The 20088-nt window shown below is 42.2% G+C and overlaps 1 protein-coding gene across 30 annotated transcripts in view; it reads right to left on the bottom strand.

Annotated features, from left to right (window-relative positions):
* The window catches only part of DOCK9 (dedicator of cytokinesis 9), a 342320-nt gene that overhangs the window by 39579 nt on the left and 282653 nt on the right, over positions 1-20088 (bottom strand). For 15 of the 30 annotated variants that reach the window (XM_066380623.1, XM_066380629.1, XM_066380651.1 and 12 more), the window contains 8 exons: positions 14723-14838; positions 8046-8183; positions 7751-7933; positions 5557-5670; positions 5227-5442; positions 3794-3851; positions 2780-2857; positions 1291-1397 (listed from right to left, as the gene is read on the bottom strand). In XM_066380623.1, the coding sequence (XP_066236720.1) occupies positions 1291-1397; positions 2780-2857; positions 3794-3851; positions 5227-5442; positions 5557-5670; positions 7751-7933; positions 8046-8183; positions 14723-14838 (1010 nt within the window). The remainder of the gene's footprint in view (positions 1-1290; positions 1398-2779; positions 2858-3793; positions 3852-5226; positions 5443-5556; positions 5671-7750; positions 7934-8045; positions 8184-14722; positions 14839-20088) is intronic. The other 15 variants (XM_066380647.1, XM_066380638.1, XM_066380644.1 and 12 more) reach the window with 2 other exon arrangements.

Genomic DNA, 20088 nt, shown 5'->3' with positions numbered 1-20088 from the left:
ATTGAGAATTCCTTAAAAATTACTAAGAATGTCTATGTATGTGGGTGTTATCACTTAATATTCACAATATCAGGAATGAAAACTGAAAGAATTTTAAAAAGATTAATTTAATTAAAATAACGGTAGTAAACCTATTGCAAGTTAACAAAAGTAACATTTTCAAAACAACTTAGGGAAAAGAGCGGCATAAATGTTTTTGCAACTCTCTTTAATGTTTGACTTCATCATAGGAGAAACCTGGACTTGCCTATCTGCCCTTCCATTCAATCTGTTCTGTGACGGTTCTGGATGGTATAAACAGAGAACACCCAGCCTCGCACTCCGCTGGCAGAGGAAGAACCTCAAAGACTTCCCGGGAGGACGTCTGTGCACAGGCCCTCCCTATTGGCAAGAACACGATTGAAAGTTGTAACATGAATTGTAGGACTTCACATCGTAAGAAAAAGCATCACAGAAGCCGAAGTTATTTAATCCTTTCTCCCTTCTTTCTATGAACAAGAAACAGACAACTGTATTTTTCCTTGAAGGACGGTCAGGATTAGAAAGCTTTCCCCTGACTGTGCCCTTCGGCCCTGCCGCAGGGGGGGTGGCGCACGTGAACCCCCCTCCCGGCACATGCCCAAGGAAGAGGAAACTCGGGGAAAGCAAGCAGAAAACTGGCACTTATTCAATGTCTAGCTTCATTTCAAAACTCTCCAGTTATAAGTAAGTGACCGCAAGGTGATCCTGTTTTCGTGAGACACAGAAATTGCTGCAATGACTTAATGACAAACTTTTCGGTCTCTACTGGGGGCGAGACAGAGGGTCTTATTTACTAACGGTGCACAGAACCTAGGCTACAGACCACAAGGGAGGCAGGAACGGGAGCCTGATGGGGGTGACCCGCCCCCAAGCTCCGTCTGGCCTCTCATGGCTTTGATCGTTGGGGGACACTGGCAAGAAATCTAGTGTCAGAGACATGGATTTAAAAGTCAGGTGAAAACATCAATAAAACCCATGAACTGGAGAAATCAATTGCTGGAAAGAATGAGAAACTTTACGGCCAAAATGCTAGACCTCTCACCACAAATGTGAGACCGCTCAGCTCACTTCACTACTAACTAGCTCCTCACCCCGTCCTTCCAGAGTACGGGAGCGATTCTGAGAAAGGGGGAACAGCAGCTTCGGTTGTCCGGAGCCCTGAGTTAGACCAAGTGTGTGAACAGCAGCTGCAGAGAGGCCCGGGCGGGGCAGAGAGCGGGTGCTGGGGCGCTCGGGTCCCTGACCACCCACGCAGGCGGGAGCCCTCACCTCGTTGAAATGGACATCCTGCATTCCCACGTCTTCCATCATGGAGGCCTCTTCATCGATGTTTGGGGTAATCACCCTGAAGGCTGTGCATCCTTGTCTAAACATGCCTAGAGCCAGGACAGCATGGGAAACAGTAATTAGCTTGTAAGTGGATTAATCTTGAGGGGGTTCTTCCTGCATTGTATGTTTTGTACTGAATGAAATAACTGGTTTTGAAACCACTTATGACTCAGGCCCACATTCCCACAGGAACCTGGGGGCCGCGGGGTGCTTGTCTTCATTCGCTTTCTCATAGTTAACCTTCACCTCCCTCAGTTTGTTCCTTTTTCTCAACCCTTTTTATTTTTCACCCACCTTTATTAAAATGTAGGCATTCTTTACACGGTAAATGAACTAAAATAGGTACTGAATCAAATTAATTATAAAATAATAACCAACAAACAATAATTTGATTGATGGCATGTGCTCAGATACCAGGAAAAATAAAGAAACCAAAGCCAATCAAAGAAAAACATAGAACTCAGAAATAACTCTGCTTCCTTCAAGCTTTTACCTCACCCGCTCTGGCTGGGGGTAACCCAGAACTCAGACCAGAACCTGGCCTTCTCCTTCATGAAGTTGTCTACAAAACCGAGACGTAACTCAACAGCCGTGACAATGAGCTGAGCGGCTGTCCCGGCTGGTTCCACGTGGGCTGTGGAGGGTGAGGGGAGGCCTCTTTCCTCCGCATAGCTGGAGAGCAGGGGCACAGAAAGCATGACTGCTTCAGGGCGAGGCACTCAGCTCTCTAAGGGAGAACGGTGTAAGCTGGGGCTGGGATAAACACCTGGGATGCGGTACTAGCAATAACGGCCCATGCGGGGCCTCTGTTCACCCTGGAGTCTCTGGGAAGAGTTTTATGTCAACAGTACAATGTCAGCTGGGCAAAAATAATCAAATAAAGAAGGCCTTGAAATATCTTTTACTCTATTTTGTGATCATTGTTTACAATGAAACAAAACAGAAGTAAAAACTTGAACTGAGACCTCCCTTCAAATTTTGAAACCAAGTCTTAGAGGAGTAGGCCTTAAAGTCAGAGATTCGCCTGCTCAACACTGGTCAAGGTCTCCCAGCCACTCATGGGTTGTCTAGTGTCTCTGCCACTGTTCTAGTTTTTAGCCTTGCGTTTGTTTTTTGGAGACAAATGAAAAGCATTAATGTAGGAGCTTGAGAATACATTCACGTACAAAAAGAAAAATTATAAAAGCCAACCACCCACTTTTAGGCTACCGAGTACACTTAACTATACAACTTAGCTCCAGTAAAACAACTACAGTGGTGGCCAAACTGCTTTCCTGTCGTTGCCCACTGAACCAGAGAGGCGAGGAGAAGGGAGAAAGGAGAGCCAAGGCCATCCATGCAGAGTTGAAAGAGGAAATCCCCACACCTCCGGAAGTCATGTAGACTGGGCGGCTGGGGCCCCAGGGACCGGGCCGACCCTCAGGCTCACCTCCCTGGCGCGTCCGCTGGTGGGTGCTGGGACTGTAGGGGGAGAGGGTGGGCTCCCGCCGGAGGGCCATGTCTGCTGCTAAACATGAGGAAATGTATTACCTGACAGTAGGGCTCAACAGGAAATTGTGCTGGTAGTAAAAGAACATGGAGCCTTTCTTGCCTTTCTTTCTCTTTCAGGCTATTATGTGTGACAAGCCTAGACTCCCTTAAATTTCATTCCAAACAGCCAGCTGTACCAGAAGTGTAGAAACTCCCTGGCCTGGGCATCTGTGGCTGTCTGTCATTTCTCACTCTGTAAACGTACTCCTCATTAGCCAGCTCTGGTGCTGGCTCCGGTCCCCATGTGCACGCCCCGAGCTTTCCTAAGCACCTCCATGTTCCAAAAATAAGTGCTGCTGTTTGAGGCTGTACTGATTTTGAAATGGAAATGAGCAATGAATGCTTAACCAAAAGGAAGCTGTGAAAAGAATTCATGGCTGGCTGATCTGGAAACAGATATGAAACGCACAAACAGGCTATTTACTCCAAGCCCTCTCCTCCCACTGGGAGGCAAGGTTTGCGGCCAGCAAGGCCGCCTTCTCACACAATAAAGCCATCAGGGCTGCGTTCCAGAAAATGCTGTCTGATGATCTCCCATTACAACTGCCTTTTGATTCATAAACAGTTCCAGTGGGAACGATCTTAAGGGAAAAAGAAAATCTTTTCAGCTCCAGATCGGCTGGTGAGGGACACTCAGATGCAAAGCTGATTCACTAGTTTCTGGGAGATGGAGCCATTAATAAGAGGTTATATGACAGCATGCCCTGCACTTTTCTGTTTGATATTGGCACTTCTGCTCTGCCTATCAAGTCAAGCAGATGTTACGTCAGTGAACAGAATAATGAACAGAGAACACATGTACACACACACACAAAATCCCCCACCTCCAAATCTTTCTCATTGGCTCCTGCTTATCTTTGCTGCTTTGTACAGTTTTATATTCATTTCACAAAACAAAGGAACCAATCCTCACCTTTCCGTGTGAGATATTCTGCCACCAGGGCTGTGACATGGACATAGCACATTGCTGCCTGTAACAAGACACATGCCTCAGAGTCACCATTTATAAAGCATGTCAAAATGCTCACAGGTAGAAATCTAATGACTGTATGTATGTATATTCAAGGTACCAACTAGTGTTTCTAATAGCTGACATCTTACCTTTTGAAAAAGTGGAACAATTCATATAATCTGAAATTTTGAAATAAATTAAAGAAAAAAGTATTTTTTTCTTCTCTGAGATGTCTGTGTCTTTTCTCATAAAGCGAAAAGATAACCATTCGAAGAAAAGGCATGTGCCTTCCTAGATTCTGAAAGAACAACTCGAATTTCAGGAGCTAATAGATTTTTCTCCAAACTTAAAAATGAATTTGTAAAGAAAAAAAACTTTTTGCAAGCATAAAATTATAAACCAGAATTATAATTCAATTTTAAAGGATAATATTATAAACACTTTAGAATAAAAGAAAAAAAAATACAGTTGGCAGGGTCTTAAAAATCAAAGAGCTGTTGGAAATGAACCTATTTTAAATGCTAATGCCTGAGCCCCTGCTTCTTGTCAGAATGAGAAAATATTACACCTACTAGTAATATGGAGTCCATTTTTTATTACAGCTAATGTATGGTTGTGGGCGATCAGACAGAGGACTCCATGAATAATCAATAGCAAAAGTAAGTTACATAATTTTTCCAGCTGTAGAACATAATTTCACTAATTTAAGCAATTATAGTTTAGAAGTAAAACCATGCTTCTTCGGTAACACTGTTGATCATGCCTAACTGCCCTAAGCACAAACCTAATAGAGTTTTCATGGGAACATAGAACTTGCCTTACAGCCTACTGTCTTCCTTATTTCCACCATTTTACAGATGACATCATCAATGCACAGAGGGGTTACCCACGGGCTCCATGTCCCAGAGTTAGTCATGTTGGATCTGGGACTCTGTGTCTCAGAGGCCACACAGCAGCTCCTCCCCACAGTCTGCCTACTGAACAAGGCAGCACTGTGCATGAGGGGCGCTCTGACTCTCCTGTGTCCGCGGGTGGAAATGGAGTCTCATAAGGAAAAGCTACGCCCTGTCACTACTTTAATAGTAGGACATTTTATTTTTATCACAAATAGAGGAATTTTAGAATTAGAGAGGATTTTTGATGCAGAACTGAGTGCACTTGAATTAGCAGGCATCTGAATGTTTTCTAAGAGCTTTCAAACAGCTTCTGTGACATAAATATCCCCTTACAATTTGCTAAATTATTAAAATGCTTACATGACTATGAAGTATGGTAACTCTGAGTCTAACACTGTTTAAAGTGTCACATATTTTTAATTGGCCTCTTTTAATTACTGGGAAAGTCTTTCTCAGAATTGGCTTCCTCTAGTGAACGGGGCAGGCTTGCAGAGCTACCTCAGAGAGGTCCCCGTTCTTGACGTGGATCCTCGCCATGCTGTCCAGCCACGTCTTCCGGAGCTCGGGGGTGCTGGCGTAGGACTTGGCCAGACTGTACTGCAGGTCCACCAGCATCTCCGGGTCATTCTCGTGTTCCTTCATCTGGGCCGTGGCCATCAGAACTGTGCGGATCCTCTTGGTCAAGTCCTTCACATCGGAGGAGAAGGTGGTGTGCTGAAACGAGGGTGGAAGAGGACACCTGCTTTCAGCTGTGTCTGCCCGTCCACAGACAGAGTAGACATGATGCAGTCTTGGGGATAGAAAAGAAAATAGGACGAGGCCACCCACCTTGATGAGCCTGTCACTGTTGGCACAGTTGTTGATGATTGACAAGGATTGCTGGAATCTGGTTCCTCCGATCCCCACAACATCTGCTATCAGCTGGCTGACGGAAATAATGACCTTAGGGACACACAAATACGAGCAAATCAACTCATCTCCAGATGACTCCACAGGCTCAGCGCCCGCCTTCGTTAGGAGGTCCATGGAGACAGGGCAAAGGGCAAGTTCCGAGCGGGGGTCATACCAGTATAGGAAACGGTGTCTATTTTTCTCCCCTTTCAAGGATTATTCTAGGCCCTGGCCAGGTGACTCTGTCGATAAAGCATCAACCCAGTGCACCCAGGTCATGGGTTCAATCCCTGGTCAGGGCACACATGAGAAGCACTCAATGAGTACACAACTAAACGGAACGATTAAGTGGAACAATGAGGTGATGCTTCATTCTTTCTCTCCCTTCCATAAATGGAAAAAAAAAAGAAATTATTCCAAAAAGTGATTATGCTATCATTAACTATTTTATTCTCAAAGAAAAATGGTAATCAGGTGAATGTAGAGGAAGGAGAATCAGATAAGCCTGTATCACTTGGACAATTTCTTACCTATCGCTTTCTCTAATAAAAAGAGAGCTTATTATTTACCCCCTTGGTTTTTAGTTTGAACTTTCAATAAATGCACTGTCCTTTGCATTTTTTTGTTAAAATGTATACATATGAACTACGCAATGGGGGAATCTTTCCCTTTTGGGGACAACAAACAGCACTTCCTTTCTCCAGGTACTCAGGCTAAAATGTATGGATGTCGTTCTTATTCCCTCCTTTCCCTTCACCATACCCAAGCACAACCAATCACAAAGTACTGCCAACTCAACCTCCTTCCTCTTCCTTCTAACCTCACCATGACTGGTCCAGAACACCATCCTCTCTGGCCTAGATTTGACCACATTTCCCCAAGGTCTCCTTAGATAAAGTCTCCAGTCCCCCAATCCATTCTCGGCACTGGAGTCCCGGCGATTCCTCCAAATAGCCCATGATGCCTCCTCAACTTGTTCTCACCCATATTCTCAACTCCGCTGTAAGGATCTTCTCCAGTCACCTGGACGGGCCCTTTCCCCTGGGTTGCTAAGTTCTGCTTGTCCTTCACACCCCCTGGGAGCCCGCCTGGCCCCTTGCCAGAGGACGTGCCTTGGTGCACTAAGGTTCCTCTATTACTACCTGGGCACAGCACAAGAGCTTCAGGGCCTGTCTATTCTCCCTTGGTGCACTAAGGCTCCTCTATGACTGCCCTGGGCACAGCACAAGAGCTTCAGGGCCTGTCTATTCTCCCTTGGTGCACTAAGGCTCCTCTATGACCACCCTGGGCACAGCACAAGAGCTTCAGGGCCTGTCTATTCTCCCTTGGTGCACTAAGGTTCCTCTACTACTACCCTGGGCACAGCACAAGAGCTTCAGGGCCTGTCTATTCTCCCTTGGTGCACTAAGGTTCCTCTATGACCACCCTGGGCACAGCACAAGAGCTTCAGGACCTGTCTATTCTCCCTTGGTGCACTAAGGTTCCTCTATTACTACCTGGGCACAGCACAAGAGCTTCAGGGCCTGTCTATTCTCCAGCTGGACATATACGCCACAAGGGCCAGGACAGGGTTCTGCTTTGTTCATGGTCAGATCTGTGGATCTTAGCTTGTAGTTTGCAAACAATAAATACTCGTTTAAAAAAAGAATAAATATAAGGATGAAGAGGGCACAACTATAAATGTTTCAGAAAAAGAGTCTACAAAAACACCTATGACTTTTTAGTATCTTACATGGTTCCCAGACAGAGAACTGGCATTTTAACTCTGGATAGATAGGTGTGTGTCCATAGATGGAAGATAAAAAAGAACCACTTTGGTCTTTCTGTGTCTTACCTCAGATGTTTACTATGAGGCATCCTCACACAGATTCTAATCTTGATTCAAGAGAATTTCAGTCAGTCCCATATTGATTCAATGTGTAAGTGTTAATTTAACTGTAGGAACAGAACTTGGGCCTAAAGCTTATAATGAAACGATCCACACCAATGTGACCTCTGACTCTTCCACCGCGAGGCCAGCTCTTGCAGTACTCATGCAGAGGTAAATCGGTACATGTGACACTCAAAGTTTTCCTGCTACAACAGAATTTTCAAAGAATACACTTCTATCGGAAAGCTACACTAGACTCACTTGCAAATGTGTCCGGACAAAGGACTTCTTTCCAGTGTAGTCAAAGTTGTTCCTCATCAGGAAGTAGAGCAGCTGGGAGGCCTCGGTTCTGATGGAGCTCAGTTTGGAGTTGCAGAACTTCAGAATCTCATAGCACAGAGCGGCGCACATGTCAGCTCTGCCTTCGTAGAACGTCGAGGGAAACTGTGGCACAAGAGAAAACGAATGACCAAATAAAGGTCAGAGAGCCCTTCAACTTCAGGTGCGAAATGGAAAATGTAGGGCCGTCACGACCATCCCTGATCAAACAACCTACCTTATAAATTAATGACCTTAAGGCAGTGAAGACACTTTTTAAAGCTGTTTCAGACTGATGTTTTTGAAGGAAACACAGGTAGACGTCAAAAACCTTTTTCATGAGAGGATTATGTCCATGGTCAGCCAGGAGCTGGTTCTAAAAACACACACGAATGGCTCGATTAGTGAGACATACCAGACACCTCTGATAGGTTTCGTACAATTTTGAGGCTCAAAGGTTAAATTTCCCAGGTACTAATAAGACAATTTGTAATTTAAACAAACTCTGCCATGAATCTTCTAGGAAAGCACAAATTCTCTAGTATTATAAATAAGCCTGTTAGTAAGCTTGGAGAGTTTACTTATTTCTACAAAAAGAGGGGCTAATTGTAGAACTTCCCAGCAAACTCTAAGATGGTTTAAAGCAGTGGTTTTCAACCGGTTCGTGGGCCAGCACCGGTCTCTATAATCTGCATACAGTATCAGGGTGGTTAACTCTTTCGTGGGCTGGCATGAAATTTCTGGCAGACCAGCTGTTGAAAACCACTGGTTTAAAGGACCACTGTTCCTCAGTACTGATTTGGCTTCTATTTACTTTCTTTTCACTGTACATCAGCATCTAATACAAAGGTACTGTTTGTGACATCTTAATTCCAACAAGAAGTACCATTATAGCTGTTGGCTTGAATGGGCTGGAAAACATACTAATGTGAGGTCTTCTGAGAGTGACCCCCCACCAAGCTTCTGAGGCACTCTGCGAGCTATGAGTAATCAGCTGGGTAGGTACAGGCTTTGCTCAGGCACCATTCATCATGCGCATGGATTTGACATGTAAACCGAATCTCACTATTCTGAACTGTGAATCAGATGACCCTAAAACTGACCTTGCATAGCAACTGCGAAGACTGGAGGTCAAGTATAGGAAACATGTAACATGTACTAGCTCAGTAAGGGGAAGCTAGCAGGATTAAACATGCCATGGATTTTATTTGATAAAATAAGAGAGTCACAATTATGAAAAAAATCATTCTTCAAGATTTCCCCCAGCAGCAAACTCACACTAATTAAACACTGCAAGTCTCGTTGGCTAAGCTCCCACTGACTGCTGCTCACACACAGTAGACGGGTGTTGCCCAGGGAGAGGCCCGCACACAGCCATCGTGTGTAAATGTGTGTGACACTGAAGATCTGCTTCGGACACAGACAAACCTGTCTGAACAGAGGCGTGCGGGAGGGAGCACACACCTGCCCTTCGCACAAGCAGGCAGAAAGGACTGTAATAAAAAAAGTGTCAAGAGCCCAGGATCTCAAACCAGTTTAAACAATTTAGCCAAATGAACAAAAATAACTTATTTCCAAATAACTGTTACATAGCAAATTATGGCTGGAGTAGTAGTAGTAAGAAATACTGCATCTTATTGTTGGAAAAAAGTTTTACACAAGAAATAAGTTTTGTTTTTTTAGTGATTTACAGATGTATTCACAGCTGGTAGGACACCTGAAATTCACAGTGATCTTTATATTGTGAAACACTGAGGTACAGTATTGAATTCCATCATGTGAAAGAGAAGCAATTTAATGAGCAGAAACTGTGATTTAATTAACTGATTATATAATTCTTAACCATGAGCAGTTGTTCAGCAACCCCCCCCGCCCCCCCAAAAACAAATAAATAAAAATAAAAGGCGGTTTCCATGTTTGGGGAACTGTTTACACGGTTTGTTGTCTCTGAACACCACTTTCCCAGGAACCAAGTCCTTCCTAATTATGGGTAGATTAAGGCTTGGGCAAATCTGGACATGAGCTTTTATTTTCTCAGCACTCTTTGCTGAGAGATCCTTAAGAGACAGTTCACAGAAATGGCCAGGATCCCTGGTCCTGCAGTCTGAATTGGCACGGAGCTAAGTTCCTCCCCAGGAGTTGAATTTTATTTTCTTTCACTCTCCCTGGTCAAGGTTTGCTTCCCATTTTCAGGATTTAGTCTTTTTAGGTTCTGATCTCAAAACTTGTTTGCAAGAATGGAGTTAAAGCTCACTGACAGTAAGATCTAAACAAGTCCTCACTTAAAGAGGTAAAGGGCCTTTCATCCCAGATACACCCCAGCTGACCAGCTGCCTTCCTTAATGTTCTAATCCATTTTCCTCTCTCCCTGTGCCTGTGTCTTATTAAAGAGAGAGCCAACAGACACTAAACGTAAGTTTTAAACATTCACTTAGGCCCACAAGAAAAATAAAAGGAAAACAAAAATCACCCTATTTAGAAATAAGCACAGGTAACCAGAGAGTGTATATTATTTCCAACGTTTTATCCTTAGAGACTTTTACTGAGGATGGAAGAATTTCATTTCAGGAAATTAAGACATTAGAATAATATGAAAGGCTGACTTTTCAACCGGTAAGATGGAAAATAGGTAACCGCTAATTCTCAGGAACTATCCAATGTGGATTCAGGTTTGACGGTTGAACACGATGACTCCTAGAGAAATGGGCCTTTCAGAGAAAAACACCCTATCAGTAATTTTTAAAGATCCAGGAACAGAAGAAAAACTTAAACTTTGGGTGCCAAAGTGAGATATCTGGAACAACACAAATGTGTTTCCTAGGCATCTGGCATTTAGTGTTACTCATACACTGATTTATAAATATCAGTAAAAGTCTAGTTTAAAGAAGAGCTGGTTCAGTTGCAGATGCTCACTCATTGCTAAAATGACCTAAATCTCCCGTGTCTTTGCAGACCAGGCTCCTGGTTGTGTAATCCAGATCACACACTCCCTGGTAAGACCCGATCATCTGAGTGCTCGTCACTCTGGCTGTTCCTAGCTCTCTGGCAACACGTCCTGGTTCCGCCACAGCTCACATCAAGAAAAGGCACTGCATGGAATTGCTAAAAATACATTTGCAGCCGTATTGAAAATATTATCAGCTATCTAAAGGCCAGCACTGATTTGGGGTGGTGTTAATAGGCATTGTAAAACAGCCAAAGAAGAAACCTATTTTTCTGCATATAACTACCTTGGTTTACAAACACATTGTTTTGAAGCAATGACTAGGAGTTGATGCTTCCCGCTTCTCCTCCGCCCCATTTATCTAAAATTAAACTTAGAAAAAGGAAAATACCAATTAAAAAAAAAAAAGACAGCCTGACCAGGCAGTGGCGCAGTGGATAGAGCGTCGGACTGGGATGCGGAGGACCCAGCTCAGAGACTCCAAGGTCACCAGCTTGAGCACAGGCTCATCTGGTTTGAGCAAAAGCTCACCAGCTTGGACCCAAGGTCGCTGGCTGGAGCAAGGGGTTACTCGGTCTGCTGTGCCCCCAAGGTCAAGGCAAATATGAGAAAGCAATCAATGAACAATTAAGGTGCCACAACGAAAAACTAATGATTGATGCTTCTCATCTCTCTCCATTCCTGTCTGTCTGTCCCTATCTATCCCTCTCTGTCTCCGTAAAAAAAAAAAAAAAAAGTTGCTAAAAAAAAAGACAAACACACTTTTTTATGTATTAAATAAGATAACATATGTGAAAATGCCAACCATGGTACCAGCATCTGGTAAGCACTTGGTTAATTGTTTTTCCTATGAGTGATCCCATAACTACCTTGACACCCAGCCCTTCTCCTTAATGGAGAACAAGGACTTAAACAGACCACTTGCTCTTGGACAAATTTTCTAACCTGTTTCAGCCTCAGTCTTCTCATCTGCAACATGGGATAAGATCTACTAGGCCAGGCTGTTGTGAAGATTAATGCCTGAGGCTCAGAAGTCACTCAATAAAATAGCAGGAAGCTACTATAACAACAGCCAGAATTCAGGGCTTAAATCTTTTCAAATATTTTCTCTCATTAAGATTGTGATTTCTTTGATTGCCTCTGGCAACTTATTAGATGTGGTCAATTTAGAAACTCAGGGCCCTGGCCGGTTGGCTCAGCGGTAGAGCGTTGGCCTGGCGTGCGGGGGACCCGGGTTTGATTCCCGGCCAGGGCACACAGGAGAAGCGCCCATTTGCTTCTCCACCCCCCCTTCCTCTCTGTCTCTCTCTTCCCCTCCCGCAGCCAAGGCTCCATTGGAGCAAAGATGGCCCGGGCGCTGGGGATGGCTCCTTGGCCTCTGCCCCAGGTGCTAGAGTGGCTCTGGTCGCGGCAGAGTGACGCCCCGGAGGGGCAGAGCATCGCCCCCTGGTGGGCAGAGCGTAGCCCCTGGTGGGCGTGCCGGGTGGATCCCGGTCAGGCGCATGCGGGAGTCTGTCTGACTGTCTCTCCCCATTTCCAGCTTCAGAAAAATACAAAAAAAAAAAAAAAAGAAAGAAAGAAACTAAGAATTGATGGGGCTCTATCTATGGAAGATGATTTTCCTGCAGTTATGTAAGCTAACTCAACATAATAATTTTTATGATATGCTCTAATTGATATCAGCTGAGGTATTTGCAAAGGACGATCCCCGTGCCTGCAGTGTCAGTGAGTGTCATGCACCTGTGAACGTAGGCCAGATAAGCCTATAGCTTGGCATGACAGCCACTGATGCCATAACATTTGCCCACCTTCCTGCTTTTTAATGCAGTGGGGTGCTGAGCTTGGTACACCAAACATTTTTGCATACAGGCATATAGACTTTGACAGAGAATCAGTCCATTACATAGCCGGCATAACTGCCACGTTGTAGGTAAGGAAATCAGGGCTTAGCAATGTCAAATTGACCTGCCCAGGGTTTAAAATCTGGCTAATGGTGGAGCTGGGATTTAAGCCCATAGATTTCTGTATACACGGCTGTCTCTCATGTATATCAGAGCTGGTCTGTATCAGCAAAGTGCCAGGCCCTTTCAAGGGTCATCTCACTTTAAACTTACAACAGCCCTGTGAAGCAGATACTATTTTTCTATTCTAACACAAATGAGAAATCTTAGGTCTGGGAATATGAAATAACCTTCCCCAAAATATTCAGCTAATAAATGTTTATCAAATGTTGTTTCTCTCTCAAGAAAAAACATCTGGTGGCCAGACAGACACTGGAGATCTGGAAACTCTGACTAAATACTCTTCCTTAATACAAAGGAAGTAATTTAAAGGAGGCCAAATAAGAACTAGAGGCTGCTTAGCAAAGAAACGGACATTCTTCTCACGGCGCTGCCAGACCCACTGTGCTGCGTGCGCCCTCGCCCCCGTCCACCAGGCCAGGTCTTGCAGCTCCAGAGCTTCCTGCTCATTTATACGCTGAGCCCCGGGCAGAGTGTGGAGGAAAGTGATGCAGCTACTGTTCTGAACTCAAGGACTCATGGCTCAGGTGCACATGGCAAATATTCACATTAAAAACATCACTATCTATTTTCATCAGCATTTTAAACTAAAAATGTCCAAAAGAAATAAAAAGTGATTCCAAACACGGTTCCAGTAGAGCAGCAGTGTTCAGGTCTCTTCCCCAGTTTGATTCAGTTGGGGCCAGAGAATCTGTTTCTAACAGGTTCCCAGCAGCCTGGGAACCACACTCTGAGCGGCACCAGGACGAAGGCTCCTTGCAATAGCACACTGCTGCCCCCACATTTATCCTACTAGGATCTGTGTTTCCATGTCTCTCAGCAGGGTTCCTAGCAATGACAGTTCAGGGGACCTGAGTACCGCATGGCTACTGAGAAGAATAAAGGTATATTACAATAAAGTGACATGATACCGGGGTAAATATTTTTACTCTAACAAAGAAATGTGCTTTATGAGCAGTGGAGATAAGCAAAGCAGAGTGACTTCGGTTATGTTTTCCAAATACCCTGGCAAGTAAACAGTGTCAATATTCATAGCATATTAATATTCATTCAATGTCTGTTTTCCATGCTAGAAACAGAAGTAATCATTTAGCAAGAATGGGAAGCATCAGGTTCATAAAAACAAGATTGCCTAAAGAGACCATCTCTGCCTGCTTGAACATTATTTCCTAAAACCTAAACCTAAGACCAAAACAGGCTTTTCTTTTCTATCCCTGAATGATTCTACCATTTAATTTAGTAATAAAAATTTAAAAATTTAACAAGGATAACAGGTTTGTACCTAATGCTTCTCTATGGAAAAATACTTAATTTCAAGGCCTTCCACATTTAGACATGCTTAACGTGAGTAGAGGCGGAAATGCGTGATGACGTTCTCGTGTTCACCATCCCTGGCGGCACAGCAAAGCCTGTCTTCTGGCTTAAATGCTTTCTTCCAGCCAAGAGTTAACCTCCTCCGGACTGCTCCCACCACTTGCACACCTGTGACACATCCTGACCAGTTACACTTTATTGTATTTCAGGGAATTCAAGTCATTAACTGTGGAGCAATTTCATCAAGGACTTAAAGGAGTACTGTATTTCCCCATGTATCAGACACACTATAATTCTGGGGCCTGAAATTTGAAGAAAAAAAAAATTACACAAAGTTATTGAATTCAAGGTTTATTCATCATAAAATTCATACAACTCCTCATCTGAGTAAAAAAGTGAGAAATGCAAGTAAAAAAATCTACAATGACTGTGTAAGATGCACCTAGTTTTTAGACCCCAGATTTTTAAAAAAGGGTGGGCCTTATACATGGGGAAATACGGTAATGGTTCCTTACAGGGGCAAAAATGGTTGCTGAAGTAAAAAGACAACACAAGAAGCTCTTGTCGGTTCAGCTGAATAAGCAGAATAAATTGAAAAGGTAAAGCTCTAAGCACGAACAGCTGTTCAATACAAACCTTAAATGCCAGTGTAAACAGAGAAAGCGTGTCCAGAACCGTAAGGCACACCTCAGTAGCAATGTTGGCTTCCAGTAACGACTGGTGAAGGACATCTGCGTCCGAGTGGCCATAGCCTGCGTGGATCACAACACAAAGTCACTGCCGGTGGCTGCAGACAGACAGGCTGGCGGGATGGTAGTCACAGTCAACTTTTGATTATTTATGGAAGGCTTACTTTTTTTGGGGGGGGGGGGTGTTGGCTGTTAATAATGCTTCCATTCAATTATATCTCTTTTTTAACTCCAGAAGGGAAGTCATGGCAGCAAACATTTACTGACTGCTTGCTATGTACCAGCCATAATTCTATGAACTTGACATATTTACTTCATTTAATCCCTCAACAGCCCATGAGTATGCACATTATCAAACCCTCTTGCAGATAAGGAAATGGAGGCACAGAAAGGCTAAACAACTTAAGTCACACAGTAAACCCTGGAGCCGGGAAGCACCTAGACTGGAGTCAATCAATCTAGCCCCTTGGCTGAGTTGTTAGGATGGTGAGAGTGCTAAGGGAGGCTGAGATTTCCAAAGCTTCCCACACAGACAGAGACAGCAGCACAGCACAGGGGTCAAGAAGAGGAGCCAAGGGTCAGGCTGCTGGTCAATGAATCCAGCAAGGCCACCTCTGAGCTGTGTGACCTTGGACAAGTCATTTGACCTTTTTATATCTCAGTTTCCTCATCTGTGGAATGGGGATAATAACAGTATCTCAGAGGCTGAGGTGAGTATTAAATTTGTTAATATTTGCGAAGCTCTTAAAATAGTGGCTGGCACATAGTGAATGGTATGTAAGTGCTAAGTCAATAATGTAAAGAATTATATTATCAGCCAGAATCATGACTGACAATCAAGAGTTGACTGTACTGCTGCTAATAGTACTTTACTTGCTTTACTAAAAAGCACAAAAGCCAATGTGTCTGAAAGAAATGTTTAAGAAAAGGAAAGCACTTGAAGAATCATAATTTAAATACAAACTGTTATCTTCTTATGTGGCTGTAAAATCAATTTAGTACTGATAAAAATGTAGGTTGACATACAATTTGAGATATTAAATTATGAAATGGTATGCATTAGCAGAAATGTATACAGGGATGCAAAGATGTTACAGTATTGATTACAAAGAAAGATGTCAATAAAACACCATATAATGTCTTTCTCCAAGGAGCAAAAACAAACTGACACTTACTGTGTATAGGTAGTTTTCTTAATACTCCAGAGAGGAGGACATTTTGTACATAGATCAAGAAAATGAAGTACAGGAAACCTAGTGAATTTTCTTGAGTCTGAAAGTGGGGAAAAACCAGAACTACACCCCACATTCCTTATTTAGGTCACAGTATCATACTACCTATTATTGGGGCAAAATAAAATAACTAGCATGATGCTACTCTGACTTTAATAAATGCCAGTTACAGAATGATTTTTAAAAGACTAAAAAAATAAGCTTTTTAAAACTACTGAGGTGCTTTTTAAAATATAAGAACACTATTGTGTGCTTTCTCATCCAGTTTTGCTTGGCTTTTAAAAGGTAGTTCTTGAAGTTCTGTGTGTGGACTGTGTTCCTCTCACCCTGCGACACTGGCACCATGCTAGTTGTTTTTATTTCTGCTTTTTCTTTTGGATAAGAAGTTTCCCAGGAGAAAAGAAAGATGGATATTTTTGGTACTATTATTCTTTGTACTGCCTTTGAAAGCCAAGGCATTTCCTCCTTCAGGGAGATGTGTTTGGTAAGAAACAGAGACAATAAAAAAGGCAAACCAGCACTGATGATTATTGTTACACTGATCACAAAATGGGGCAAGATGAGGCAAAAAAACAAAAAAACCACCACACCTTTCATTAGACCAACCAAAACTATCACACAGGTCAAAGGATCCTTTACTGAGGGCTGCCATTTACCCCAAATCAAGTATTAGAGTCTGGATCAAACTGTAACAAGGAACTTGCTCTAGTGATTATTTTCCTTTCTCTGCATGGAACTGTCCTTTCTCCCTCCCTCTTCTCTCTCTCAGGTGGAGACACAATATTCAAATGACATATAAGGATTTACATTTAGACTTAAATTCTACAAAAATGTAGCAATCACACTAAAAAGAATTGGCACTTTGCCTAATTAATGTATTTCCCAAAATGCATTGGTAAGTTACAATTATTTTGCATGTCATCATTTAAAAAATTATATTTTATTGTCTTTATTGGTGTCTTTTCTCTTTCTAGATAACTTACTGGCTAAATGTAGCCAGGTAATTATTATAGATGAAGTGGTCTATTCACTGAAGAATCCCCACAGAATTTACCTGATTTTGGAAATACTGGCAAATGTGCAAAACTATATTTCTAAATCAAGGAACTGACTCAGAATCAAGAAAATGTGGCTTTACAACATTTTATTTACTACCTTGAGTATAGACATTGAAAGCATTTGGATGCACATTTTACCTCCTTTTAAATACCGTATATATTGTTCATGCTTAAACTTTTGAAAAACACTAATTTTATTTCAGAGAATATATACATTCTCTGCATTTTTCATATTAATTCAATACTATGTACAATAAAAAATTTAATTATCTTCTATATTTTCTTACTCTCAATTCATAGATATCAAATATTTTAGGAGTTAGATTGGGTCTTACAAGCCACCTCTTCCAATTCCTCATATGATGCTTAAGTGACCCAGACAATAGCCCCACTGGGTCCTCACCCAGTCTGTCTTCACACCTCCAGCTGCAAGGGCCCACACTAGTTAGTGGGCATGTCAGGTAGAAAATGTTTCCCCATGCTGACCTGAAATCTAATTCTCTGCAACTTAATCCAGTGATCTTAAACTCTTATTCTGAGTTATATTAACAGATTTTCTGCAAGCATTTCTACCTCTTGGCTTGTTTTCCCCACACCATTGGGAAATATGAATTATCATGCAAGTCAATATATTCTTAGAATAATACATAACATCCAAATAGGTAAAAAGTATTATTTTATATTTTTGCAAATGTATCACTTATTTGCAAACATGTTTCATGTAGTTTCCCCCTCATAACCTGGTTTATATAAAACATTCTACAGAGTTTACATGTAGAATATTTGTCACTTGGCATGAATCTCTTCTACTGATACACAGCGAGTGATACACAGTAAACAGGTCAGTGTCTTAATTTTGTAAACATTTACTTTTCATATACCTGGGCAATTACCCAAACAAGTCTCTATCCTTTGAGTCTTTTTGAAATAGTTAAAACTATTGGGCCACAGGGGGATGTGTCATTTTCATTATTTCCTATTAAAATCTGAGAGTAAAGGTAAGTTCTTGCTAGAGTGACATGTGTGGTACATATGATGTCTTTTCTCATGTTCTATGAATGGGTGATGGGGATGGTATAGTTTGACCCTCCCTACCCTGGCTGGATTAAGTTTCTCACAGTCCTCTGCTGCTCCCTGCTGGCCAAGATGAGGTCTGACAAAGTCTTTCCTACTGAGACAAGAAGAAATTTTTAAAATGCAGGTATAGAGGGGATTCTTCCTATATTGATTGATTCTTTCCTAAAATAAATTCATTTTAGACTCTGGCATCCCAGAAAATAGCTCACATATTGGATCCTCATTATATTGGTTGGCCCAACAGAAGGTACTGTATTCACTGTTAAATATGATTTTTTAAAGAGAAACATAGATGGCTATAAATTTCCCATAAAATACCTAGATACAGATGTAAACAATCATGTGTGCACATATACATGATCACACACACATTCACATGTATACATACAATACACACTCCCCTCTCTGTGGTTTTTGGCTGAGCTGATGACTTGAAGCTCAAAAAGCTAACAAAGGGAAGGGCTGAAGCCCCCCAAATGCATATCAGACTTAGAGCTGTAAATGAAGACTGAATTCTAGGGGCAGATGCAAGGACTAAGAGACATCAGAGCCAATTTGGAATGAGCAGGAACCATAGGGACACAGGAGAAAGCTACGAGAATCAGCTACACATGGTTCACTGGGAAGGCAGAAGGAGAAATACTGAGTTTCATGTCACTGAAAACTGACTAAAGAAAAAACTCCAGGATGAAGGAGGAGAAAGGCTAGAAGGACTGTTCTCCGTGGGTAGTAGGAAGACACAATGGAAATCAACCATGTTAACAATATGGTTTCTGGCAGCAGAACACGGCCAGCTGTCTCTCGGCTCCAGTTCAAATCACCACTGCAAAATCCACTTGCAGGGGGAGGAGCTGCTGCTGACTTAGCGGATTAAGGTTATTTATTCAGCTGTTGATCATTTATTTTATTTTTGTTTTCTGTGTTTTCTAAATTATTATCTTTGCAGGTGGGGGCCTTGGTCTGCTTACGACTTTTCTTAAGTGCTTTAGAGTTTAAGCATTTTTGTCAACTGATAGCGAGGTAGTTCCTGTGTTAGACATTACCTAGCCTAACGCAGTGTGTGTACCAGGTCTTGCGGCTTCGTGGGACTCTAATTTCTCTGTTAGTCAGAAAATGAGAACTAAAGCCCACAAAACTCCTTGCTTTGTTTGCTTCAACCCCTTGTCTGCAGAGCTACAAAAAGCCCTAGCAAACAAGATGTTGAAAAATCAAGTATGGTAGCCTTAGCTGTATCCTTAACGTACACTCTACGGCTGAGGAAGAACTCAGAACTAGCATTTGCAAGCTACAAATTCAGTACGTGGCAGACATTATTAACTCAAATTAAGCCTAAACTTTTTATAAAGAGAGACTACACCCACTACATTTAATGTGGTTGCGGTGGAAAAATGGAAAGTTGCTTCTTCAGCTTTTTTACCTTGAACTATAGTGACCCTTCAACAACATGGGTTTGAACTGCATGGGTCCACTTATAGGTGGATTTTTTCCCCCAATAAGTACTGTAAGTGTATTCTTTCTTCCTTATGATTGTATTAATAACATTTCTTTTCTCTAGATAACTTACTGCAAGAGTACAGCTTATAATACATGTAGCATACAATATATTTGTTAATTAACTGTTCATGTTACCAATAAGACTCCCAGTCAACCACAGGCTATAAGTAGTTAAATTTTAGGGGAGTCCAAAGTTATATGTGGACTTTTTACTGCAAAGGTGGCTGGCACTCCTAGCCCCAATGTTGTTCAAGGGTCAACTGCATTATCTCTTTAATGTAATGGGAATATTGTCTTCACTCGGCCAATATTAAGAAAGAGGTATGGAAATGACAGTGAATGGAGTTTTTCTGATTAGAAATGATAAGATATTAATAGCCATGTATTACAGATATTACCTGAAATGAGAACTACTAATTGTCTAGATAGGACAATAACTAGCTATGTCTTAT

The sequence above is a fragment of the Saccopteryx leptura genome, chromosome 4 (genome assembly GCF_036850995.1).
Source record: "Saccopteryx leptura isolate mSacLep1 chromosome 4, mSacLep1_pri_phased_curated, whole genome shotgun sequence".
NCBI classification, from domain to species: domain Eukaryota; kingdom Metazoa; phylum Chordata; class Mammalia; order Chiroptera; family Emballonuridae; genus Saccopteryx; species Saccopteryx leptura.
This window is presented reverse-complemented; position numbering and strand designations above follow the sequence as displayed.